Below are 27,999 nucleotides of genomic sequence, written 5' to 3' on the forward strand. Positions count from 1 at the left end.
CGTGGGTTTCCTCCACCCACTTTCCCAAAACACACCTTGGTAGGTGGACTGGCGACTCAAAAGTGTCCATAGGGGTGTGTGTTGCCCTGTGAGGGACTAGCGCCCTCTCCTGGGTGTGTCCCTGCCTTGCACCCAGTGATTCCGGGTAGGCTCCGGTCCCACCGTGACCCTGAACTGGATAATAAATGGATGTATGGCACTTCATAGATTTTGATATGTCGGAAATTTTCACATTTTCCTTTTATCTTCACATTTTTAGCAACAATGTCATTATTTTAACACTGCTAATAAAGCCATTAATTTGACATTAGCCAAAATATTGATATAAATAAGATTTTTTTGAAACAGTAAGTCAACACTTGGACAGACTGTGGCCAGAAACATACGCAGTACACATTCTTTGTTTTCTGGTGTGTGTGATCTCATGTACAAAGCCCCTGTTGTTAAATACATGTATTATTTCAAACTTGTTGTTTCTTTCCAGGATGGCACTTCATGATTATCCTATTCCAGAGCTGGACACCACCCTAAAAGAAACAAGCCGTGTACTTCATCTCATTCTGAGCCCTGAGGAGTATGTCCACTATAAAAATGCCCTGTCTCAGCAGTCAGAGGCCCTTCAGGAAGCCCAGGAGAAGCTGAAGGCCAGTGCTTCTGGAAACGAGAACTGGGTGACTGAGCAATTCAAGGAACGCCTGCTCTCCTGCTGTGACCCTCTGCCCACCTCTACGGCAATCCCCTCTGTTCTACCGCCATCCAAGGCCAAGGGAGAGGGTGCACAGTTAGAAAGGGCTTCTATTCTCCTGTGGGCTGCAGCCAAACTGTACAGTGAACCGTGTCTTATTGAGGGAGATTTACCAACAGAGCGCACCCAACAGTCTGAGGTCTTTGCCTCCAGTCGTCTACCTGGCAAGAGTAAAGATCAGATAAATGTAAGCTGGCGACCTTGGGAAATTCATCAACTGAATATTAATGGAATCTATTTCAAAACAAATTTACAATATATGAATATTTGGAAGTATTCCACAACTTTTTCAACATTTTTCTGAATATACTTCCAGCTTGAGTTTAATTGCTTAAATGTTTTTCTTCCCAGGTGTATCCAGAAAGCCTCCATGCCATTGTGACCTGCAAAGGAGGTGTCTTTCCCATTCAAATCTTGAACCCAGATGCAGGGGATACAGCTTCCCCCTCCTCTCTCATTGATATCTATAGTCAGTTGGCCCATGTGATGTGTCTGCCAGCAGCACAAGCAATGCAGGATCCTTCCACAATCTGTGGGTTATCTGCCCTTCATCGCAGGACCTGGCACTCTATCAGAGAGCAAATACTGAAGTGTGGCGGGGAGGCAGCAAAATCACTGGGAGTGATGGAGAGTGCCATTTTATGTCTTTCACTGGATGACTGCCCTGCACCAGCCAATCTGGCTGATATCCTCAATGCTGTCCGTTTGGGAGGGGACAGCCAGTGCCTGAGGTACTATGACAAGGTATGATGTGACGGTGTTGAAATGGTAAAACTTAATTTGTTTTCATCAGAAAGGATGCCTTTACAGTTTAATTAATAAAAACATTCCATTTTGGTCTAGATACATTTGCCAATTCTGCAACTAAAACATAACATATACATATATACACAAATGTGCAATGTATATTTACATTAATTTTCAAAATGGTGGTAGTGTTGGTTAAATAATATAAACGTCAGGTTTTCTTCTCAAATTTGTGACAAAATGCCAATCTTTTGTGATTTAATGTCACATCATTAGCATATTGTTATCATCATAATTATATTTTTACTTAACATTTACATTTTGTAGGGAGGCATGGTGGTGCAGCAGGTAGTGTCACAGTCACACAGCTCCAGGGACCTGGAGATTATGGGTTCGAGTCCCGCTCTGGGTGACTGTTTGTGAGGAGTGTGGTGTGTTCTCCCTGTGTCTGCGTGGGTTTCCTCCAGGTGACTGTCTCTGAGGAGTGTCGTGTGTTCTCCCTGTGTCTGCATGGGTTTCCTCTGGGTGACTGTCTGTGAGGAGTTTCGTGTGTTCTCCCTGTGTCTGCGTGGGTTTCCTCTGGGTGACTGTCTGTGAGGAGTGTGGTGTGTTCCCCCTGTGTCTGCGTGGGTTTCCTCCGGGTGCTCCGGTTTCCTCCCAGGGTCTAAAAACACATGTTGGTAGGTGGATTGGTGACTCAAAGTGTCCGTAGGTGTGAATGTGTGAGTGTGTGTTGTCTTATCAAGAACTGGTGGCCCCTCCAGGGTGTGTTCCTGGTTTGCACTCAGTGATTCTGGGTAGGCACCAAACCCACTGCGACCCTGAACTGGATTAGCGTTACAGACAATCAATGAATGAGTTAATTTACATTTTGTTTCAAAATTGTGTCCTATTACATTTCCACATGCAAGTGATTTTTCTCGAGATAAGAAATCCTTAATTTAAGGGAAATTAATTAGTGTTTTGATAGTCAGAAGTTTGAGGGGTTAGTTTTAACTGTCAAAGTTAATAGTTTGCAAAAAAGAATGGTCAGAAGTCCAAACCCACTCCTGATAATCAAATATGGTACTTATGTGATTTTTGGAGTTTGTCTAATCAAACACATGATTCAGTTCATAAATTCATTAACTGATGTATAGAATGGAAAATATTATGCAAAGCATGAGGTCACCAGGAGAGTGAGAGGTAAACCATTAGTTGTCACCATGTTTTGAATATAAGGATCATCTACAGTAATCCTTTCATTCATTCATTTCTGTAACCACTTATCCAGTTCAGGGTCGTGGTGGGTCCAGAGCCTACCCGGAATCACAGGGCGCAAGGCAGGAATACACCCTGAAGGGGGCGCCAGTCCTTCACATGGCGACACATTCACTCACACACTCACACCTATGGACACTTTTGAGTCACAAATCCACCTACCAACACGTGTTTTTGGACCATGAGAGGAAACTGGAGCACCTGGAGGAAACCCACGCATGGGAGGGGAGACACGGGGAGAACACACTCTTCACAGACAGTCACCTGGAGTGGGACTTGAACCCACAACCTCCTGGTCCCTAGAGCTGTGTAACTGCGACACTACCTGCTGCACCACCGTGCCACCCATCTACAGTAATGAGCATCATAAATATTATTTGTTTGAAGCCCATATAGTATTACAGTGATGTTAGAATCATTGTATACCTGTATCTGGATTTTACTTATTTATTTAAACATAAAATACCTTTTTGATTGGTGATAAACAGTTTACTAATGCGGGTTCATTCTTAACATGTACGCAAAACACATAATGGAACAACAACTATTTTTTTTGCAGGTGGTGAACATGGTGGTGTTCAAAGATGGCGTTGCAGGCATGGTGTTTGAACACAGTGCTCTGGATGGCATGGTGGCTGGCCTTGTAGTTGAAAACATGTGGCACCTTTCAGAGTCCCAAAACATAGACCAAATGAAGTCTCAGATATTGAATGGTTCCAGTGTTGCTTCCTCATATCCAAAAGCTTTAAGATTTCCAATGGATGGTGTAAATATGCCAAGTCAGCTCCTAAATAGCCATCCAAAAGCAAGTAACCCTGTCATCACATTTGAGGTTTCATCTTTTCCAGATGTTTTTGCCACTCTAAGGAGTCACAGAGGTTTATATGATGCATGGATTACTTTTACACTGCAGCTTTCTCTAAGTCAAATCCTTGGAGAAAAAGCAGCCAGATACATCATGGTGACTCCCACACACATGCGTCACTTCAAACATGGCCGGTGTGATCCAACCTACTCTGTCACAACACAGTCTCGTAAACTCAGTTCAGCTCTGCGATCCTGCATTGGGCTGGACAATGCTCCTTGCTACACCAAGGAGCTCTTCCAACAGTTTCACCAGGCATTTTTGGAGCACAAAAATCTTATCAAAGCAACAAAAAGTGGTCATGGGGTAGGGCCACATTTGGCTGTCCTGCGCAGGGGTATGTCTGAAGACAATCCACTCAAGAAGTATCTAGATCTATTTGGATGCCCATCCATCTACCTCACAGGCTCAGATCTGATGGAAGGTGTGGAGTGTGCTGTAGGAAATGTGTATGCTACCAATCAGCTAGCTGTGACTTACCTGGGAAAGAGGGACAAAGTCCGTATTGTGCTGAATGGGAAGGGAACCTTTGCCAGTGTCCTAGAAAAACTAAAACAGTGTCTGGAACAAAACTTAAAGCTTGTGATGCTTTTGGCCGTAAGGTATGGGATTGCTGGGCAAATGGGAGCAATTGAATGCCTCTTGCAAAAAGATAAAGGATCAGCAGAAGATTTCACTAACCTTGACCATACAAATGGAATGAAAGTAAAGAAAGTAAGTCAGAAGCAACTCTCAAACTCCAAACCAGCATTCACTCTTGTGATTCATGGTGGAGCTGGGGAGGAAATGATTCTAAGCCATAAGGTGGTTGAGGTAATTGAATTTGCCCTTCAAACAGCACTGACCCTGGGAGCACAAGTGTTAAGCAATAAAGGCAGCAGCCTGGATGCAGTGCAGAGAAGTGTAGCTGCCTTAGAAGACTGTTTCTTGTTCAATGCAGGTAAGGGCTCTGTATACAACCGAAATGGACACCATGAGATGGAGGCAACCGTTGTTGATGGACATGGAAAAAACTCAGGATCAGTGGCTTGCTTGCGTAGTGTGAAAAACCCAGTGAATGCAGCCCGCCAAGTGATGGAAAAAAGTGTACACTCATTACTGACAGGAGATGGGGCAGAGGAGTTTCTAGAGGGTCTCCAGGATAAAGATAAAACAATGAATGAAGAGTACTTTCACACTGACATCAGATACAAGGAGCTGGCTATGAAGTTAAGCGGCAGTACAAACAACCACCCTCAGACTGTAGGTGCGGTTGCTCTGGATTGCTGGGGAAACCTTGCAGCAGCCACGTCGACTGGAGGTTTAGTAGGCAAGTGGAAAGGTAGAGTTGGAGACACTGCAATTGTAGGAGCAGGAATATATGCTGACAAGAAACTTGCTGTAACATGCTCAGGAGATGGTGATGCCTTCTTACGTGAGACAGTCGCTCATAAAGTGGCTAGTCTGTACAACTTAAAAGGCTACACTTTAGCACAGGCATGTCGGGAAGTCATAAATGAAGATGTAGGTGCAAAATGTGCTGGAATAATTGCAGTTGACCATGAAGGTGATGCTGTAGTTGAAACTAATGCTGGAGTGATGTTTGTTGCTTCTATGGTTAATGGGGTTGCTCGAGCTGAAGTCTTCAGACCGATGATGAGCTTTACGAATGTGATCTGGGAAACAGATGAATTCATAGCCTATTTGCATCCTGAACCTTGGACTCCAGGAACAACAGTTCTTACTCGAAAGGCCTTAAATGGGCTGAGCAGCATTTTTGAGTTACCTGAGCCTGATTATGTGGCAATGCTATTTGGGGCACAAACAGTTGCTAATTTGCTTTGTGAAAAACTCAGAGTGTACCGCTGTGCCCTTGTGTTCATGCCTCAGCTAGGCAAACCTGCTCAGATTAAAATCTTGCCAATTCATGGACTAGAACCCAACTGGAAGCCTCATCTTTCCGGTGAAGAAGAATTTAACACACATGATCCTGGTTACTGCAGTTCTAAGAATGGCCCACGTTGTGAGGATGCTGAGCTTGACAAGGTCCAGGCAAAGATCAGAGATTGCCTCCCAACACCCAATGCTCCATCCTGCTATGATTTCCATGGAGATCCATCCTATGATGACCTTTTTTCACGCATTGTTAGAGGGCAGGAGCAACAGTGGCGAGTATGGGAAGACAATGAACATGTTGCCTTTCTAACCCCATTCCCTAACACACCTGGCTTTACTGTCTTGGTGCCAAGAAAGCCACTAACAAGTGACATCTTCCGTCTAGAAAGGAGTGAGTACACAGCACTGATCTTGACCACACAGAAGGTGGCTCGGCTCCTGCAAAAAGGGATGGGTGCTCGAGGGGTGGCTCTAATATTTGAGGGATTTGAGATTGACTATGCCCATGTGAAGTTGATTCCACTTGTCACAAACCTTGGTGAAATGTTGCCTACAGTGCCTCATCAGTTTTGTCCAACCTACCCTGGATATGTAACTTCAGCAGACGGTCCCCCGGCATCAGCAGAGGCACTTAAAGAAATCCACATAAAGATCACAAAGACCGCTCCACCTCGCACTTGGGAACACCCTCAAAACCACTCCATATTAGCCATTAAGAGCCAGTGGTACCGCAACCTCTTTCAGATCCAAAATACTCTATTTCACAGCACAGTCGAGTACTTCAGCAACAAATGCAAATATGCATATGCTCTAACACCAATCACAACTGATACTATATCATCACCAATGGGCCTGGGTTCAGACTCAGAACCTGTGATCGTCAATATGTTAGGACAAGATGTGTACTTGGCAGACTCCATGCAATTTGTTTTAGAATACTTCTTGCGGTTCCAGGACGGGCTTCCAGGGACATACTATGTCTCCCCCAGCTTTCGAGGGGAGGATCCCGATGCTACTCATCTCAATCAATTCTACCATGTTGAATGTGAATTACTTGGTGACATGGATGATGCTATTAGTATAGCAGAAGGGTATGTGGCCCATTTGACTCATGTGATGTTAAAGCACCACTCCAAGATTATCCTGAATTCAGCTGGAACATTATCACATGCTCAAGACATGCTGAAGAGGTTGGAGGAACCCCTCCCGAGAGTAACTTTGGCCCAAGCTATTACGATGTTGCCCTCCGCTGACTGCCTTGAATGGGTGCAAGACGAACAGCCACAGTTTGGTAGGAAGTTAACCCGCAAAGGAGAAAGAATCCTAATCGAAAAGTATGGTGGTGCTGTTTGGTTGACTGAAATGGATCATCTTAGTGTTCCCTTCTACCAAGCTTATGTTGAAGGTTCTGGAAGAAACAAAGCAAAGGCAGCTGACCTGCTCTTTGGGTTAGGAGAGACAGTCGGGCTTGGGGAAAGACACTCCACTCCTGAGATGGTACAAGAAGCCCTAAGACACCATGCCGTACCAGAGGAGTCATACAAATGGTATATAAACATGAGACAAGTTATGCCTCTGACTACAAGTGGGTGGGGTATGGGCACAGAAAGATACCTATGTTGGCTGCTGCAGCAAAATGATGTCAGAGATATGCAGATCATACCCAGGTTGAAAGCAAAAAAGTTCTTACCTTAAAAAGAGTCATATGACTGAAAAGTAATATTATGTCAGTAGCATATAAGATGTTACTGACTTAATACACTAATTTTCATTGGTAATATATTTTAGAGTTTGAAATACTATAGCCCTCTATCACAGCATGATACTTTGGTTTGGTATTTTTAAGTTTATTAATATATAGGGTTTTTTTTTTATGTTAACATTCTAAAAATAAACTTTGTTGTTGTTTATGTTGATGAATACAGCTTTACGTGAATCTGTAATTTAAAAAATGTATTTTGTTTGTAGCCTGGGTTCACAGATGTATAAACATTTTTGAATTTTTATACATATTGCTTTCATCTTCTTGACCATTTCTTCTTTTATTCCTTTATTTTAATATTGGAAGATAATAATAAAAACAAGACACTGTAACCTTGACATGTCACTCTCTCTTTCCTACACGCTGTTTAAACTGAAGATAATATAGATTAGATTAGTACTGGATTTGTAGTGATTATATGGGTGTAACTGTAATCAACTATTAAGTGCCAAGCTGATTCAAGCTGAAAAGTCTCCACATAGATATCATTTGCACAGTTCTGATCCTTACGTTTAGTGACTTCTCCAGGTTTAATGACACTGTCCAGTCATGAATATGTATTAAAGGCAATTTAGTTAGTGAGATTCTATGCATGTGTACGTTATCATCATTTAAGTAAAGCATAAATGGTTTGTCATAGTTTAATAAACTTTTTTACATAAGGGACACATCACTACAGACCCTGTTTAAAACACCATATATTTACAAGACAAATTCAACAATAAGCATGCATAAAAAGACCTCTGCTTGCTAGAACAAACCAACCCCAACAATATTCTGTAACAAACTAGCACCAGTGCTACACCATCTACAACATTACCCTAGCATCAAATCACCACAATACAGATGTGCACCAATACCATACTAGCAACAATATTTCAACTTTGTAGTTGGCATTTTCCTGCTTGAATAGACCTGAAAATCCTAGATATATTTAGAAATAACAGTGCAAGCATGTTGTTTTTTGATACTTTATCTATCACTAAGCTAGTTTGGATGAACTATGTATATTTTCCTTCAGAAAGAAGAGAGCTGCAGAGTGGTGGAGCTAAAGGAGCTAATTGTATGTTCACACTGGTGAAGACCTAGAGATTCATATATGCTATTTTAGGGTGTTGGGGATATTTTCTGTGAAATACACACAATAACTTATAAATACAGGTATATATATACCTTATAAGGTATAATTGAGGTACATATTACTTTTAATAATTTACTGGAGTCTGGAAAAGGACTTCAAGCTAGCTCAAGGGCAAATTATTTGTGTAGTGAGTAGCTACGATGATGTGGAATGTGGGCAAAATAATTGCACTTTTTTGGAAAGTGGGCAAAATAATTGCACTTTTTTGGAAAGTGGGCAAAAAATAAACCCCACACGTTTGTGAAACTAGAACGAAAAGGTCTTAATGTCGTTATCTGACAGATAAATACTTCAGACAGATAAATACTTCAGCTTATGTGAGCAGGCAGAGTGAAATAAAATTGTTGGTGCCGAGTTGCAGTACACAAAGCTCACACTGGGAGGCGCTGGTGGAGTAAGACCTGAGCTCTATAAAGTTAAGGGATCAACGACTTTACGTTTTCTGGAGTCGACTCAGACTCTCGAGGGAATCGATTCATCAATTCCATCTAATTTTACACAGGCTTGTATAATTTCTTTTTTTTTCTTTTAAACAAAGACTGCGCCCGATATATAGACAAAACGTCATACAGAATTGGGAGTAATCATTAACATGTTTGACCGTTTTTATTTGAATATTACAGGTCATGCAGAAAAATAATGCCATTATGTCATGTTCTAATAAGAGTATTTAAGTTGAATGTGAGGTGAAACCTGTAAACCGGGACTGAGTCGACACCAAATACTTCGACTCAGTTGATCCAGGTGTTCCCAGACGATATGAGTAGAAGAATCAAGTTTCGGGAGTCGACTCCTCATCACTAGTGAAGTGAGTGTCATGGCTGGACAAGTGAAAGCTCTGGTGGCTGCAAAGTGGTTGGCAGAAGCGGTCCGAAACAACCGAGTCGGACCGGGTCTGCGGATCCTGGACGCGTCCTGGTACCTTCCCAAACTTAACCGGAACGCACAGGAGGAGTTCCGACGATGCCATATACCAGGAGCCGCGTTCTTCGACATAGACGAGTGCTGTGATAAATCCTCTACCTTCGACCACATGCTGCCCTCCGCGGGGGAGTTCGCGGACTACGTAGGGGAGCTGGGTATTGGGAACCGGACTCACGTAGTGGTCTACGACGGCAGCGACCTCGGGTCGTTCTCGGCCCCCCGGGTGTGGTGGATGTTCCGAGTGTTTGGTCACAGTTCCGTGTCCGTGCTGAACGGAGGACTGAAGAACTGGCTACGGGAGGGTCACCCCACCACGGACCAGTGCACCAAACCGGACAGAGCCGAGTTTAAACCCGAGTTTAACGCGTCCTGGGTCAAATCATACGAAGAGGTGCTGGAAAACGTGAGCAGCAGAAAAGTGCCGCTAGTGGACGCCAGGGTCGAGGGGCGTTTTCGCGGCATCGAACCAGAACCGAGAGAAGGTAAACATTAAAGCAGTAACCTATTTAGACTCCTATTTAGAACCGATATCGTTTTCTCTTCTCCAAAATTAAAGGAAATGAGTTAGTTTAGAGTTCTACACTTATTTGGGGTTCAGTCACACCCAGTTATTTCCCCCTTCCTCTACAGGATCTGGAGAATTCACAATTACACAATTTTTCATGTAACTTCTACCGGCGTTTCTCAATTTCCGCATTAACTATTAAAGCACTATAGGCCTCTTAGCTGTGGTACATACCCCTTATTTATTCTTTCATCTTCTGTAATTGTTCATCCTGACCAGGGTTGTAAGTTCAGGTGTCTACCCAGAATCACTGGCCACAGTGACTATAAACGTGCTCCGGGTGCTCAGGTTTCCTCCCAAATTAATGCATCTCAAATGAATAAATCTCAAAAATGATCACAGAAAACCGACGCAGACACAGGGAGAACACACCAAACTCCTCACAGACAGTCACACGGAGGAAACCCATGCAGACACAGAGAGAACACACCACACTCCTCACAGACAGTCACCCGGAGGAAACCCATGCAGACACAGGAAGAACACACCAAACTCCTCACAGACAGTCACCCGGAGGAAACCCATGCAGACACAGGGAGAACACACCACACTCCTCACAGACAGTCACCCGGAGCGGGAATCAAACCCACAACCTGCTGCACCACCGTGCTGCCCGACACTCAATTCAACTGCCAAAATGTCTGCATTAAAAAAAAACTTGGAAAAAGAAAAACATCTCTAAAAGCAGAGTCATCAAACAAAATTAAATCATTACTATGTGTTTTTATTTTCTTTGTGGATCAGCAAGTGCATTTTTGAGTTGCATATTGGATCAAGTTTGCTGTGATGGTGTGATTAGAGAATGGAAAAGAATACATGTCCAGTGTAGAGAGGCTTCAGGACCAAGACTAGAACGTACTGAGCTAATGTAACTTATTTGCACTGCACTCTGCACTTCTGCATAAAAGATAACTTGCTGAATGGAGAGCGACAGCCTTTGATACGGCCTATGAGTAGAGTGACTATTAAATAATTAGAACTATGCTGAATTGCTGTTATCACTCAAACAAAATAAATACTAGTCTATGATGAGTATACTCCCTAACTTTTTAGTCAAAATATTGATATTAAATCTCGCTCTCTCACACACTCTTAGGCACCGAACCTGGTCACATCCCTGGCTCTATTAACATGCCGTTCCCCTCCTTCATGGACTCATCTGGACTGGAGCGGCCCGTAGAAGAGCTGACCAAGATGTTCCAAGTGGCAGGGGTGGATCTGCAGAAACCCTTCTGGGTCACCTGTGGCTCAGGTGTGACCGCCTGCCACATCGCCCTCGCGGCCCACCTCTGCGGACACCCGGGAGTGTGTTTGTATGATGGGTCATGGTCAGAGTGGTTTGCCAAGGCTGCACCTGAACATGTGATCTCTGAGGGTAAAGGCAAACAGGTGTGAGAGTGTTGTGACCTGTGTTGTTAAAAGAAAGTGCTGGCAATCATTGGAAAAGGAAGTCTGTGATTAGGTTTTAAAGGGTTCAAATCAACAAGACCTGAGAATAGTGCTTTACAAAACAACTTTCAGTTATTTTAATTATACAGACGTAGGCTAATTCATAGCGTTCCAGAAGTACAATTAATGGTAAAGTGGGTTTTCTTGCCTGAGCTAGGAATATATCCCCAGTGTGATGTTTCAAACACTAAAGTACCCACTGTGACGGGGTCAGATTTAAAATGACTGGAAATGTGAATTCTAAATGGTTCTAACAGCTGTATCTTAAAGCACTTTTCTGTAACCTTTTATAATAATAATTAGAAAAGGAGAAACTAATAATACATTGCAACGGTTTGAAAGTGATTTGGTTATTTGACCCTAGGTCATTTCTGACAATCAGCAGAAATCAGTGTGTCCTGAGGATGAATGGAGCGTTACTGATTTTTTAACCTATTCACTACAATTATATTTCTAGCTGTTCTTTATGTTGGAAAGAAAAAGCAGTGGACTACAGGATATTATGGTCCAACATGTCTGGAATAAACCTGGGCATATCACCAATAAGCCAAACTCATCCTAATATTCTTTAAATTAATTCCAGAATTCTACTACAGCATTAAGAGTATTTTATACGAAATCTAAAATAAATATTTTGGAAATTGTTCAGATATGACTGTGTATATTTATGAGAGCAGAGAAAGTACAGCCTGTGCAGAGAACACTGGTCTAACCAACAAAGATTGCCTTTGCTAAACATTTTTGTAGGGATTTCTCAGTGGTATTTACTGTACTATGCGCTTCTTTTCTGAAATGTCTAGAACAGAACACTGTATGTGTTATTAGTTGAGAAGGATGTTAAGACAGTTACCAAACTGCAGAATGTCATTTACAGTAATGTAATGTAAATATTTCGCCATGTGCCCTTAAAAATCTTCTGCTTGTAGAAGGTTTTTATGTCTTTAAATTCTGTCAGTGTCTGCAATGATAATAAAATACTATTTGAATGATTAGAAGATCTTTTGTTGAATGTTGATTTTTGTTTTCAGTGTATTATTTTAAAACTTTTACATCAGGTGTTGAATATGATAAAATCTCCAGGATTAATTTCCCGCTGCCTGGTTTATTAATTTGTCACATCTTGACTATTTGCACAGTTCCATTTGTACTGTTGAAGTATATGTAGCTATTAAATAAAAATGCTATGACAAACATTTAAACTATTTAATCACTGATTTATATCTAAGTGTGAATAGACTTTTGAAAAATTAGGGCACCCCTGTTCCAATGAGATGCTGATTTCTTTAGATGTAATAGTGTGGCATGAAACAACTAAAATGGTTTGAGTCCATGTCCAGATGGTGTTTTTCCATGTGATAGAAGATGTGTCCTAAGCAAATAAGCAGTCACCACCAGCTTCTCTGGGCCTGAGCTCATCTGAGGTGGACTGACGCAAAGTGGAAAAGTGTCCTGTGATCTGACGAGTCCACATTTCACAATTGTTTTTTGAAATCATGGATGTCTTATTCTTTGGGCTGAAAAAGCAACATATGCTGCCATTCAAGCAACAACTTTTCAGGGACATCCCTGCTTATTTCAGCAAGACAATGCCAAGCCACATTCTGCACGTGTTACAGCAGCGTGGCTCCATAGTAAAAGAGTGCGGGTACTAGACTGGCCTGCCTTGCTAACATCTGCAGGGCACCTCTTTTAACGTGCTCATTGAAGATATATGAAGCAGTTTATTACTGAAGGCCATGTATTTGTAAAAACATAGTGTACATTGTTAAAAACGATGTATGACAACAACTTGTTGATTGTGTTTTTCTTTCTTTTTGTTAACAGTCAGAATACGATGGACTATGAGAAACGAATGAGGGCTCAAGCCAAAATATTTGCACCAACATAATTCACCAGTTACAGCTTGGACTTTGCAGCAGAATGGAGCCAACAATCATGAGTGCAGCATTGCTCCTAAGTCTGTGGCACTTTCAAGTTTGATAACTGTATGATTGTTGTTTCACAAAAGGTTTTGGAGTTTTTATCAGGATCAGGACGATGGATGGCATGTCGATTTGTTTACTGGACTGCTTCAGTGGAGTCAACACAAAGTCTTCTAAATAAGCTAATAAGCCCAAAAGGTCAAAACCACACCACAACAGTCATTCTGAAGTTATTGCTGGTAACTTGTCTGTTCTCAGTGTTCAGCTGAATATGTTTTACTCTATTACAGTTACACAAGTGGAGTGTAAATATGAGCTTGAGCTTTATGTTTATGAGCACTATCATGGCTTTTCATTCTTTAGACACCTGCTTAAGCAAATTTACTTTGGAAATGAAAGGTGTTATTAGATTATTTGGACCCATTTAAAACAGTACCAGCCTCTAGCCTTCTAGGAAGGCCTTACTTCAGATTTTGGAAGATTGCTGTGAGCATTGAACTCAGTCATGAGAACCTTAGTGAGGTCAGAAACTGATGTTGAATGATTAGTTCTAGATCTCAAATTCCACTCCAACTTTTATCCCAAATGTTTGAAGGGAACTCAAGAAAATTTTTACACCGCCCAATGTTGGGAGGCTTCATACCCTTCTATCACTTGGCATGGAATATGATGATCTCAGACCAGTGCTGCTTTTTTTAAAAAAATCCTTGTTTGTTATTTCTAATTCTTGTTGAACCTGTTTCCAGTCAATGGACAAGCTTACCAGAGTGTTTGTAAATAAGTAAATATGTCAATTTGTGGGCAGCACGGTGTCGCAGCAGGTAGAGTCGCAGTCACACAGCTGCAGGGACCTGGAGGTTGTGGGTTAAAGTCCTGCTCCAGGTGACTGTCTGGGAGGAGTGTGGTGTGTTCTCCCTGTGTCTGCGTGGGTTTCCTCCAGGTCACTGTCTGTGAGGAGTGTGATGTGTTCTCCCTGTGTCTGTGTGAGTTTCCTCCAGGTGACTGTCTGTGAGGAGTGTGGTGTGTTCTCTCTGTGTCTGCGTGGGTTTCCTCCGGGTGACTGTCTGTGAGGAGTGTGGTGTGTTCTCTCTGTGTCTGCGTGGGTTTCCTCTGGGTGACTGTCTGTGAGGAGTGTGGTGTGTTCTCCCTGTGTCTGCGTGGGTTTCCTCCAGGTGACTGTCTGTGAGGAGTGTGGTTTGTTCTCCCTTTTTCTGTGTGAGTTTCCTCCAGGTGACTGTCTGTGAGGAGTGTGATGTGTTCTCCCTGTGTCTGTGTGGGTTTCCTCCAGGTGCTCTGGTTTCCTCCCATAGTCAAAAAAACACACATTAGTAGGTGGATTGGTGAGTCAAAATTATCCATAGGTGTGGGTGAGTGTTTGTCGTTCTGTGAAGGACTGGCACCCCCTCCAGGGTGTGTTCCTGCCTTGCGCCCAGTGATTCCTGGTAGGCTCCGGACCCACCGCGACCCTGAACTGGATAAACGCTTACAGATAGTGAATGAATGATGAATGTTTAATTTATAAAGTGTTTCTTAACAGAAATAAAATAACTACTATAATTTAATAAGAAATCCCATGGCTCCAAGTGAGTTAACATCAGTTCAAAGATCTCGATTATCAATTCTGCTCAAGGTGAGAAATCACAAGCTCATGGCTATTGACTTGGCTTCCATAGTGAGAATGTTCTTGGCTCATGTCTATAAACTCTGCTTATGTGGGGAGAAATTCCATAGCTCATTGCCAGTAAACTCTGCTATCACAGAAAGTGAACCCTTAGCCTATAACTATTAATTTTGTTACCATTGTGAGAAAGTGTCTGACTCATGGATATCAAATCTATTCTCAAATGTAAAAGTCCCTGGCTCATGGCTATTAACTCCACTACCACAGTCAGAAAGGTCCTGGCTTGTAGCTATGAACTCTGCTATAACAGGGAAGAGCTGTATGTGTGAGTACAAACACCAGTAACATATGCCCTGAGCTTTACCCGAAATCTATCCTGCTTGCAGCTCATTAGAAACTCGGGTAATGTCTAAGTGGACATGTGTGAATCGAGCCACTAATGTTCCAGAGAATCGCTGTATTTCTTGCATGCTCTGCACAGGAGCCGCAGCTTAAAGCGCGTGGAACATTTTTAGATTGGGAACGCATTGGACACAGAACATCTGCTGTGCGAAAGAACAACTGATTGTGATTACCAAGTCCAACACTCATGTATATCAGTTCTGCTGCCACAGTGAGCAAGTCCTTGGGTTAGGCTGTCAAATCTGTCAAAACTAGAGGTCTCCAATCAATCAATCAATCAGTTTTTATTTACATAGAACATTACATAGCACAAAGTTATCACAACGCAGCACTACAGAGATCTAGGTCTATGCCTCCTCTGAGCAAGCCAAGGGTGACAGCGGTGACAAGATTAAACTCCCTCAGTTCACAGGGGTCTGATGATTGCTCAGTGGGTTTTTGTCCCAGGTGAAAAGAATAAAACAATGGCAGATTTCCGCAGTCCAAAACATTCAAGATGCCATCTGATACATGTTCCAAATGACTGTCGTTTATAGTGTATATAACACCCATGGTCTGGGTGTAAAGGCCCATAATCATATTAAATCATTATGTGGGTAAAATATAATCATCATCCACTTACTGTGACATCATGTGGTTTATCTGTGTACTACATGGTTTCACGTGATTGTGTCATTATGACACGTCTCAGGGGAACTGACCTCTGCAGGGTCCTGCTTAAAATTCCATTATTTATTCATGTTGAGCTCATCTGCAGGTTTCAGTTACTGACACAAACTACTGTCAACTGTTTAGACACAGAGGTAAGCATTTATATATATATATATATATATTCATGTGTGCAGACATGTAGATATTTAGTTACAGATAATCTATTTCTAGCCACAGACATTGATCTTTAAGGTGTTTTATATTTCGTTGTGTTTCTCTTTGTTGAAAACAAACAAAAAAAGGAGGCTCCTCTTGGACACGTGAGGAGCCCATTGCAGTAATTTAGACCTAGGCATATTTAATGTGTCAAGAACATTTTAAGTTTAGACATGATCCTGGTTACAAGGAGGTCCCAAGAACATTTAATAAAGCGATAAAAAGATTCCTGGAGGCACCTTTAAGGGTTCTGCTGGTACAACAGTCTAAAGAAGTCCTGAAGGACCTTTCCAGGAAACTTTCATTTAGAGTGTATGCTCTTATTGTTATAAACTGAATTGCAGAGCATTGTTCATGTAGTAGTTCAGTGTCGCCTCCAGAGGGCAGCAATTTATAGAGTTTCATTTACAGGAAAATTACACAGTGGCAGTTCAGGTAAACTGTGGCTAGAGGTAGAGACCCCTTATAAACGGTGAATACAGCTGCTGACACAGACACTCAGTCGACGTTCAGCTTGAAAAATCTTCATAGAGGAATATTGCCTGTAGAATGAGATGCACTGATGCTGACCCTAAGGTCACCATGCAAAGTATCAGCTAAAGGGGTTTTAGAAGAAAAAAGATTTGGCTGTGGAGTGCAACTGTATTCTGTGGAGTGATGGAACATCATCCAATACCTGGAGTGAGTGCCGTTTGTGATCCAGAACACATCATTTGTTGACTTTAATGCTGACAATCAAATTTTCGCAAAAAGTGCTGTTAAAAAATGTCCTAGAAGTTGTTACTCCATCAAAGGCGAACAAACCAATTATAGATTCTCTTGCCCTGTGTCCGAAACAGCTCCCTATTCACTATTCCCTATATAACTCACTATACAGTGCACTATTATAGGGTACTGAAGTCAGGAGGGTAGTGACATGCAGGGTTTTCCCAAACAGTGCGGTGCCTTATGGGTATCCACTATCCACTAATATCAGCTTGTGTACATGGGTTCTTCACTACCTTTTGCGGTGCATTGTGGGATTGTTTGAGCAGACTGAAAATTCGCCACTATTTTTTCAGACAGTACTACAAAACGGCAGAACATAAAAATAGTGCGCTATATAGTGGATAGAGCACAGTTTCGGACACAGCATTAGATTCAAAAAAAGACTGTGAGGTGTCCACAAAGTTTGACTACAGTGTATATCATTAATAAATCAATATATTTCTCATCATTTCAAAAGTAATTGCTTTGTAATATCTGATCTGTGATTGGTCACCACTGGCTTTGGAGCTTTAGTATTTTCATTTAAACCAAAAAGTTCCAAAAATGGAATAGAATGCAATGTTTTTTTCAGTGCAGCGGTTTTTAAATGTATTTGTGTTCTCCTTAATGCTGTTGTGTTCTGAGGTTTTGTTTGCTTTGTAAATGTTGTTGTGATGTGACTCAGGGGGCCACAGTAGAAAATGGACGTAGGCTACTTTTCCCTCATCTGAATTGCAGGTTGTGCTAAAGACCCTCCTCTAGAGAGTCCACAGAAGAAAGCACAGAAAGGATCAGTGGCAGCTGGACTTCAGCTTCATCAGGATGACGTCTACTGACAAACCAGAGCCTCAGACACAAAACACTCCTCTGGTAACTTCTTTGAAGGAACAATAATTATGACTGTGTTTATTGTTTTGCAACTCACATGAGAGTCCAATTGCTTTGAGGTCCCTGAATGAAACAGTTTATGAGCTTTCCACATAAATCTGAACAGGTAATGCTGAGCTTCAACTGCTTGGAGCTGTCAAATGGCATGGTGTAAGTGTATTATTCAGATAATATTTATGTAAGGAAATGATTAGTTACATTTTTTTTTAATTATGAAAATAGATATTCATTCATTCATTCATTCATTCATTCATTCATTACCTGTAATTGTTTATCCAGGTCAGGGTCGCGATTGGTCTGGAGCCCACCTGGAATCAATGGGCGCAAGGCAGGAACACACCCTGGAGGGGGCGCCAGTCCTTCACAGGGCGACACACACACACACATTTATATCTACTAACACTTTTGAGTCACCAATCCACCTACCAATGTGATCACCCAGAGGAAACCCACGCAGACACAGGGAGAACACACCACACTCCTCACAGACAGTCACCCGGAGGAAACCCACGCAGACACAGGGAGAACACACCACACTCCTCACAGACAGTCACCCGGAGGAAACCCACGCAGACACAGGGAGAACACATCACACTCCTCACAGACAGTCACCCGGAGGAAACCCACGCAGACACAGGGCGAACACACCACACTCCTCACAGACAGTCACTCAGAGGAAACCCATGCAGACACAGGGAGAACACAACACACTCCTCACAAACAGTCACCCTGAGGAAACCCACGCAGACACAGGGAGAACACACCACACACAGTCACCCAGAGCATGACTTGAACCCACAACCTCCAGGGGCATGGAGCTGTGTGACTGAGACACTACCCGCTGCTCCATTGTGCCCCCGTCATTTAGATATTACAAATCCAAATTCCTAAAAAAGTTGAGACGTAAACATAAATAAAAACAAAACGTAAATAAAAACAAAAACTTTATAAATTCTGAAACTGTGTTCACAGACAATGGATCTGAGAAGTGTTTCTGAGCTCCTGCAGTGATTTCAATTACAGAATCATGTCTGTATTTAATTCTATGCCACCTTTAAACACAAATGCTATCGATAGATTTGTATTCCCGCCTTGCGCCCAATAATTCCAGGTAGGCTCTGGACCCACCGTGACCCTGACCTGGATAAGCGGTTACAGATAATAAATTAATGAATGAAACAATAAAATGCCTCAGTTTCAACATTAGATAACTTATGTAGGTAGGTGGATTGACTATGCGAAATTAGCTACTCGTGTGTGTGTGAGTGAATGTGGGAATGTGTGTCACCCTGTAAAGGACTAGTGCCCCCTCCAGGGTGTGATCCTGCCTTGTGCTCAGTGATTCCGTGTAGGCTCCGGACCCACCTCGACCCTGAACTGGATAAGCGCTTACAGACTATTAATGAATGAATAAATATATATTAAAAAAACAAAAACAATAAAATGCCTCAGTTTCAACATGAGTGTGTGAGTGCTTGTGTGAATGTGTGATGCCCTTTGATGGACTGGTGCCATATCCAGAGTGTGTTGCTTCCTTGCACCCAATAATTCCTAGCAGGCTCCAGGCCAATCACGACCCTTATCAGTATGAAACACTTACAGAAAATAAATCAATAAAATATATCTACCAATAACTATATGTGAATGTCTATAAAAAACACTTAAAAAAACTTGTATCTCCAAAATAGTAACTTTAAAGGAGAAGGGAAAAACCTTCTTAACTTTCAGTGGAAGTCAATGTAAAAAGGTTTAATTTTTGGCGCATTTCTATTGGTCGATTCATCAGGAAGTTTTCACACATTATGAAGGACAACTGCTTTGTACAAGGGATGTAGTAAACTAAAAATCAATGAAAATGGAGATACGTTTTTCTTTCAACAGTGATGATATTTGCAGTGTGTGTGTGTGTGTTTTCAAGGTTCAGAAGTTGGAGATTCCTCTGGTTCCTACACTACGTTCTCCTCATTATTCCAGCTTTAATGATCAGAACAGTGGTTACAACATGCTGGGCCACTGTCTGCGTGCCAACATCTTCCCAGGTGTGACACACAAGTTGGTAATACTATATTTGAACGTTACCTACATATACATTTCATAACATATGCATAACCACTGAATAATATAAACAAAAATGTTGGATTTATGACTAGCATACGACTTTATTTCAGCATTCACAAGATGATATAAACTACACTATAACTACACTACACACTTTGTTAGGGGGACTGATGACTCAGTAGTGTCCATAGGAGTGATTGTGTGAGTGAATGTGTAAGTGTGTGTCGCCCTGTGAAGGACTGGCGCCCCCTGCAGGGTGTGTCCCTGCCTTGCACCCAGTGATTCTGGGTCAGCTTTGTATCCACCGCGACACTGAGCTGAATAACGGTTACAGACAATGAATGAATGAATGAATATTATACAACTGCCTTTACTTTATAAGATATCTCACGTCATCATGCAGATCCAGGTATAAGCTGCTTGAATATTGTTTCAGAATGATATTATTCTATTACTGGACAGGAAACAAAGACACACACTTAACAGAGTGACAGTCCTTCATAGTGTATTACACACTCGCACAAATCCTGAGGATAATTTCACAGTCTTTCCACCTACCAACATGTGAGGATGGAAAGCACCTGTAAGAAACCCACTCAGACAAAAGGAGAACACACCAAACTCCTCACAGACTGGGATCTGAGGTGGGGATTGAACCCACAACCATCTGTTGTGCCATTAGATAAATAAATATATAAATAAATGTTACAGTCTGTTACCCGAATTATTTGACATGTACGGCAGTCAGAGTTTTGTGTACATTGCTCAGATTGATTTTTATAAAATTTCGCCTAGGGCGGCACGGTAGTGTCGCAGTCACACAGCTGTTGTGGGTTCGATTCCCGCTCCAGGTGACTGTCTGTGAGGAGTGTGGTGTGTTCTCTCTGTGTCTGTGTGGGTTTCCTCCGGGTGACTGTCTGTGAGGAGTGTGGTGTGTTCTCCCTGTGTCTGCGTGGGATTCCTCTGGGTGCTCCGCGTTCCTCCCACAGTCCAAAAACACACGTTGGTAGGTGGATTGGCGACTCAAAAGTGTCCGTAGGTGTGAGTGTGTGAGTGAATGTGTGTGTTGCCCTGTGAAGGACTGGCGCCCCCTCCAGGGTGTATTCCTGCCTTGCACCCAATGATTCCAGGTAGGCTCTGGACCCACCGCGACCCTGAACTGGATAAGCGGTTACAGATAATGAATGAATGAATGAATGAATGAATGTATGAAAATTGGGCTTGTTTTCTTTACTGTAGGACCTCAGGTGACATGGTGCTCTCTGGTTAAAGATTCTTATCTCAGTCCTCCAGTGCAGTCTTTGCCCCATGTTGATGAAGTCTGGCATGGCCGCAAAACTGATGACATGAGTAAGTGACTCTTTCTATATACAACCTTAAATGTAAAGGACAACTTTTCCAAAATATGCTGCACAGTGCTTGTGGGAGAACTGTAAAAATCAGTGAGCAGGCAAATAACAAAAACAACAGCAACAGGCATAGGTCCAGTTAAAGTTAAATAATGAGAGGCAAGAAATTACTGAAATGGCATTGAAAATCATTATTAAATGAAGCATTCTTACAAAGCTTATACTGTCCACTCATTTAGCTATGTGAAGTGCTATTAAGGGCTATATAAATTAAATTGATGGAGTAAAATTAAAATCACAATGTGAAATCACATTCATCACATTATCATTTGACAGCCAGATAAACCTCTATAATTTATTCTAGTTCTAATGAGAAGAACTGTTGTTGAAACATAACCAATATTTTTTTGTTTATATTTCCCTCTGCAGTGAGATGGACTGAGAGGAACATCATAAACCAGAAGCTGCAAAAGGCTCTGAAAGAAATGGAGCAGAAAGACGTATCTTAAGTGATCCCTATATTTGGGTTATGTAGACAGCCTCTTGCTAGTTTGCAATCCCATAATACACTGTTTGACCTCTGACCTCTTACTCTCTTCTTACTATCTTCCAATAAAGACACAGCATGTAAAAACAGTCTATGACATAAATAGTATATATCATAATCAAATTCAATGCAATACACTGTAAAATGGCTGTTGTAATTTAGAGTAAATATACAGCGCCCTCCATAATTATTGGCACCCCTGATTAAGAAGTGAAAAAAAAACTCTAAGCTTTAATTCAAGTACCTTTATTACATGGGAAAAAATCAGAATACATTTATTAAGAAATAAATCTTTTGAATGAAATCATGTGTGCCACAATTATTGGCGCCCCCTGGTGTTAGTACTTTGTACAACCTCCTTTTGCCAACAAGACAGCACTTAATCTTTTCCTATAACTCTTCACAAAATGGAGAATACAGAAAGAGTGATCTTGGACCATTCCTCTTTGCACAACCTCTCTAAATCTTCCAGAGTCCTGGGTCTTCTCCTATGCACTCTCCTCTTTAGCTCACCCCACAGGTTTTCTATTGGGCTGAGGTCTGGGGAGTGAGATGGCTATGAGAGGAGCTTGATTTTGTGCCTTGTGACACATTTCTGAGTAGATTTGGACAAATGTTTATGGTCATTATCTTGCTGAAAGACCCAGTGACGACCCATCTTCAGCTTTCGGGCAGAGGCCACCAGATTCGGATTCAAAATGTCCTGATATTTCAAAGAGTCCATAATCCCATGTGTCCTCACAAGGTTCCCAGGTCCTTTGATGGAGAAACAGGCCCACAGCACCACCGATCCTCCCCCAAACTTAATATTGGGCATGAGGTGTTTTTCTGCGTACTCCTCCTTGGTGTTAAGCCAGACCCACTAAGAGTGTTTGTTGCGAAAATGTTCTGTCTTGGTCTCATTTGCTCAAAGCACACGGTCCCAGTTAAAATCCCAGTACCGCTGGCAAACTCTACCCGTTTATGCTTATGAGTATAACTCAGAAAAGGCTTTCTCCACATGCCTCCCAAACAGCTCGTTGGCATGGAGACAGCGCCTGATGGTTGTCTGGGAGAACCGTGTAACCCCAAGATGTTACCATTTGATTCAATTCTCTTACATTGAGCTTTGGGAAACTTTTTACTTCTCTTACCATCCTTCTCACTGTGTGTGGTGCGAGATACACTTGCGTCCTCTTCCAGGCTTCGTCACAGTTTGTCACAGTTCCAGATGTTTTGAACATTTTGATGATTGCTCTGACTGTAGATAAGGGCATCTACAGGTGAGTGGCTGTTTTCTTGTAGACATTGCCTGATTTATGAAGGTCGATGCACACCTGCCTTACTTGAATAGTGTGTTCTCTTGTCTTTCCCGTGTTTAAGAATGAGTAAGTGAAACAGGCCTCTGTGTAACACCATACTTATACCCCAGTGAAACAGGAACAAAAAGTTCAGGGAATTTTAAGAGAATAAATAAAAATCCCCCTAAATAGATCCCACTTAAAGCTTAATAATACAAAGAGAGCACAATTGGCTCAAATATTAAAATCAAATACCAAAACAAACAAAAAATGAAAATTAAACATGGAAAAAAAACAGTGGCTACATAAATGTCTGCCCTCGTCTTCAGACACTCCTCTCTGTACTGCAGTGATAGAATCTGTTGTCGCCCTGCCAGGGCTCTCCTCTGTCACCAGCCTCCCCAGTTAGCTGTAATTCCAGCGTCTATCACCAATTTTACTGGCAGTGCCGGCTATGCAAACCACAGTACTGCATCCAGCGTTTTCTCGTACACAATCAGGGAAACAACTACACGTATTATTACTACTACTAATCACTGTGGTGAGAAATAAATACATTTTATGGCTATTTTAATAATCAAAATGATATACATGTCTGTGATTAATAACACACCTGCTGCTGGATTCTCATTTAAAATTCACAATAGAACTATCTTTCCTGATTAATATATTTATTTTAAAATTGGGAGATTTTAGTGGAAGATTTTAGAAGCTGAATGCCTCGTTGCTTGAAGTGATGAAAATACCACATATTGCCAAAACTTTTTATAAGAATTGATCTGCGACAGCCTTAGACTGAAGGTGTTTTAAACCAAAATATATGCTCTAATATCTCACTGCCCTGGCAGATTTTAGTTTTTACAGCCCCTGGCTGTGCCAATACACTCACATTACCACTGGCATAATTTTTCTGTTGACCAAATTACCAAAACTTACCACCAGTTCACCACAAGGTAAACCCTCTTAACATGGTGTTGTGCTAATATTGTGTGGTGCAAATAACATATGACCACATGACTGCATTTATTAAAAATATTTAGCATTTTACTAGGCATTTTAATAGAAAATACCAGTCTCACACAAATGACCAAAATCTTGATTTTCTTCTGAAATTAAACAATTAACTACAGCCATCACATGCAATAAAGAGTTCCTACTGATGTCAAAAATACATATATTCTCAAATATGTCACTGTCCAAATTGATCAAAGAAAACACTTGATTGAGCACAAATTGAATCATTTGTTCATGCTGTTAAATTTATTAATCACATTAATCATTTCAAAAGAACTGAAGTAACTACACATAAGTAAAAGAGAAATAAGCTTAGATTATTAGGAGATTATACAGGTTATATTTCTTTGTCAACTAAAGATATCTTTAGATATCTATGTGCTAAATACGCATAGTTGTATGCGGCATAATTCAAACAAGGAGTTATTATTAAAAAGAAAAGCCAAAAAAAAAATACAGGTAAATATACTCCAGAATATTTTATGACTTTGAAGAAACTTAATGTAAGGAAAATGAAAGCTATTTATTAATTTATCATAATTATCCATATCTTTGTGCCTCTCAGACTTTTCTAGTCTTGTATTGGTCTTCATTCCAAATTCATCTTTGTTTTAAAGGACAAGGTGTTCAAATACATTTCTGAGCTCTTCTCAAACAGCAGACACTCAGTGAGAACTTTTCTTCCTCCATGGTCACTTGTTTTTCCAGGGGGCTAATACAATCCATGAGATACTTCAGTGTAGGTGACTGAAATCTTGTGAACACTGCCAGTGATGTTAGTGGCTTGAAAGGCTCAACTGTAGAGCAGGTCTTTGGTTGTAGGAAATGACTGAGCGTTTTCAGATGCAGAGGCACAGTCTTTGAGGATAATGTTCAGGCTGGTGTTCACAATGTTGGACACCATCTAAAAGAAGCTCACCCTCTTCTCCCACTGCTACTTTATGCTCCTCATAGCATTCATCCCTTTGATCACCTTCGTCATAGTTGTGTTAAAGTCTTTGGGCTCTGTTTTGAATGGAGATCATGATTTTATTCAGGTTCCATTTTCCCCTCTCTTGTTCTCCAGACTCTTCTTATACTGCTTTTTATTTGCATTCATCTGAGCTCAGCTTTGGTGTAATCTTTGAGAAGCTTTTTGTTCCTGATTTAATTCCCTCTTTGAACTTCACAGGCAGTGGTAAAATTAGAGAAGATTTGGTGACATTTTAGCTTCTGCAAATGTATGAGCTGATTCATTCAGTTTTCTGATTTCTTTAATCATTTCATTTGTTATTAACTCTTCACATCCATCTGGTGCATATTTTGCCTATGATCCATAGCCACAATTTCCTATCCACTGTGTAGAGAATTGACTACTCTTTGGTTCTTTGGTTCTTTTGCTTCTTTTAGCTCCACTTCCATGATTTTACTTGTCTTCCCAGTGTTTAACATCCTCCTTTGTTCACTGTTTTCTCATTTGTTGTTCTCCAATTACTCCCTGTCATCTTCCAGCATCTGAGCACATATACTTGTTTCTTGCAGCTCTTGGATGACACAGATTATATCAGTGAATTGATTTTGCTGATGATTCAGCCAGCGCAGCAGTCATCTGCATGGATATTATTGTTCTACAGTGCAGATTTACAACAACATCCTCATCTCCTTCGAACAAGTTTTCAAAGCAGAATCTTACAGTGTAGTCTGGAGCAGCCATTTTGTGATAATAATTCTTTGTTAATAACATATATTCATCTTATATAGATGGTGGCATTATCCACACAGGGGAACAATCAGTAATAAAAAATTAAAAGTAAGTATATTTCATAATTGTTGTATATTTGAAGCATATGCAGAGAAAAATTAAGGCAAACCTATAATTACCAGCAACATCGACTTAATATGGTCTCTAATGGAGACTTTTACACATGCTCTCAAAGATATTGTGATTCATCCTCATTTGTGAATCCACTTTCAACAGCTGCCTGAATTCTCTTCATCTCTTCTGGAGCAGCAGGGGGAAGAATAGCCAGCAACTCTTTGTCAATCTTCTCCAGTCTTGCACTGGTCTTCCTTTCAAACTCATTCTTGTTTTGAAGAACAAGGCGTAAAATACCTTCCTGAGCTTCTTTACAGCCCTTCTCTAGTAGCTGACGCTCATGATCAAACTCAGGTTTTTCCTTGTCCATAGCCATAAGTTTCCCCAGGGAGCTGATACGATCCATGAGATACTTGTCAGACACTTGAGTGTAGGTGGCTGAGATCATGTGGATGAGGCTGGCGATGTTACTGGCCTGAAAGGCTTGAGTGTAGAGCAGGTCTTTGGAGAAGAGCTTTGAGTTATAGGAAAGTGACTGAGTTTTTTCAGATGTAGAGACAAAATCTTTGAGAGTTCTGTTCAGGCTGGTTTTCACAATGTTGGACACCATCTGAAAGAAGCGCACCATCTTCTCCCACTGCTCCTTCACTCTCCCCATGGCATCCATACCTTTGACCAGCATTTTTATAGTTGTGTTAAAGTCTATCTCTTTCAGCTCACAGTTTCGCATGGAGGCCAGGATTTCAGTCAGTTCCTTTTCGTTTTTTTCCATGTTCTCAACACTTTTCTGGTATTGGTCTCTTGTTGAGTTAAGCTGGGCTCTGGACTGTTCTATACGGAACCTGGCATCATCTGATGCTCTTTGTGAAACACTTCCTGATTTAGACATCATTGGTGGATCTGGAGTCAGCGGAGGAGCTCCTGTGACACTTTTGCTTTCACAGTCAAATAAACGAGCTGATTCAATCAGTTCTGATATTTTTTCAATAATCTCCTGTGTTTTGGCCTCTTCACACTTTCCATCTCGGGTGTATGTTGCCATTTCTTCGCAGATATTTATGCCGTCTTCGCATAATTTTTGAGCTTGTTCCTTTGGTTTGCATTTTGAGAATTGGTTTAAACTCAGTTTTATTCTTTGGAACTGCTGTTTGAAGAAATCTGTGTTTGATTTTTTTTTCTTCTGATCATACAGGGCTTTCCAGTCGATGTTGTCATTCTGCACAAACCGCTGAATGAGCTCTGCACATTTTAAGATTTCTGCAGATTTGCTGAAGATGTTAATTTGATCATGTACATTGGGAGATGAACATTCATCTTGTTGTTTTCCTGCATTTATGTTCAAAGGATTACATATTTTTGCCATTGGTTGAGTCTCTGAAGATGCCAGTCCATTAATCATTGTATTGATGCCCTCCGTCACAGCTGCAACAAGTTCCATAGCAATCATGTCCCAACCACTGGGTAGTGAGGACATTGCTTGTTGGTAGCTTTCTTTTGCCTCCTTTAATTCCTTTTCCATCATTTCAGCTGCTTTCTGAGATCTTTTAACAGCCTCTTCTGCTGATTGTTTTCTTATTTTGTTCTCCTCCTGTCTTTTCTTGATTTCTTCCAGCTCATCACCATAAACATGCTCAGCATTTATACATGCTTCCAACAGCTCTTGGATAATATTGATGACATCAGTGAATTTGTGTTCTGTTGATTCAGCCAGCGCAAGACATTCATCAGCAATGACACGAATGTTCTCCAGTTGGTCAGGAAGGTGAGCTTCAACAACTTCATCATTTCCTTGAAACAAAATTTTCAGAGCTTTCTTCATGTAGTCTGGAACAGCCATGGTGTGAAGCCGTATCTGATCCATGTTCTTGTGGGCCTCATTGAATGCCCCCCAGCCAGAGTTGCAAACCTGCATGAGACAGGCACGAAAGGAATCTGGGTATCTGATGTACTTGTAGCCATCCTTGGGTGGGTTTTTGTTGATGGAGAAATCTGTTTTTGAAGAGATGAAGACAAGCTCTCCCAGAATGGCAATGGAGAGTGGTGCAGGAGTCAGGTAATTCTCCCAGTTGGCATAGGGCTGCATCACAAGTTTTGTTTGGTTTCTCATTTCCTCAGCTGTGGTGAGATTTTGACTGATCTTTACAATGTCTGAAATATTTGTTGTTTTTGGCTCCAT

General features: G+C 41.3%; 4 protein-coding genes across 4 annotated transcripts; 3 read left to right on the forward strand and 1 right to left on the reverse strand.

The window, feature by feature from the left end:
* Positions 1-5,762: 5,762 nt before the first annotated feature.
* si:ch211-256m1.8 (asparagine--tRNA ligase) lies at positions 5,763-7,187 on the forward strand. Its single transcript, XM_066675935.1, has one exon. The coding sequence runs from the start codon at positions 5,943-5,945 to the stop codon at positions 7,185-7,187; it is 1,245 nt and encodes a 414-aa protein (XP_066532032.1). The 5' UTR covers positions 5,763-5,942.
* A 1,984-nt stretch (positions 7,188-9,171) lies between these two features.
* mpst (mercaptopyruvate sulfurtransferase) lies at positions 9,172-12,323 on the forward strand. The gene is made up of 2 exons (XM_066674880.1): positions 9,172-9,801; positions 10,981-12,323. The coding sequence occupies exons 1-2, from the start codon at positions 9,213-9,215 to the stop codon at positions 11,277-11,279; spliced, it is 888 nt and encodes a 295-aa protein (XP_066530977.1). The 5' UTR covers positions 9,172-9,212; the 3' UTR covers positions 11,280-12,323.
* Positions 12,324-15,964: 3,641 nt separating this feature from the next.
* On the forward strand, positions 15,965-21,804 carry LOC136699154 (ciliary microtubule inner protein 4). Its single transcript, XM_066673626.1, has 5 exons — positions 15,965-16,081; positions 17,631-17,762; positions 19,699-19,819; positions 21,078-21,188; positions 21,617-21,804. The coding sequence occupies exons 2-5, from the start codon at positions 17,715-17,717 to the stop codon at positions 21,694-21,696; spliced, it is 360 nt and encodes a 119-aa protein (XP_066529723.1). The 5' UTR covers positions 15,965-16,081; positions 17,631-17,714; the 3' UTR covers positions 21,697-21,804.
* A 4,134-nt stretch (positions 21,805-25,938) lies between these two features.
* Positions 25,939-27,999, reverse strand: LOC136699408 (uncharacterized). The gene has a single exon (XM_066674106.1). The coding sequence runs from the start codon at positions 27,997-27,999 to the stop codon at positions 25,939-25,941; it is 2,061 nt and encodes a 686-aa protein (XP_066530203.1).

Source organism: Hoplias malabaricus, chromosome 6, assembly GCF_029633855.1.
Source record: "Hoplias malabaricus isolate fHopMal1 chromosome 6, fHopMal1.hap1, whole genome shotgun sequence".
Lineage (NCBI taxonomy): Eukaryota > Metazoa > Chordata > Actinopteri > Characiformes > Erythrinidae > Hoplias > Hoplias malabaricus.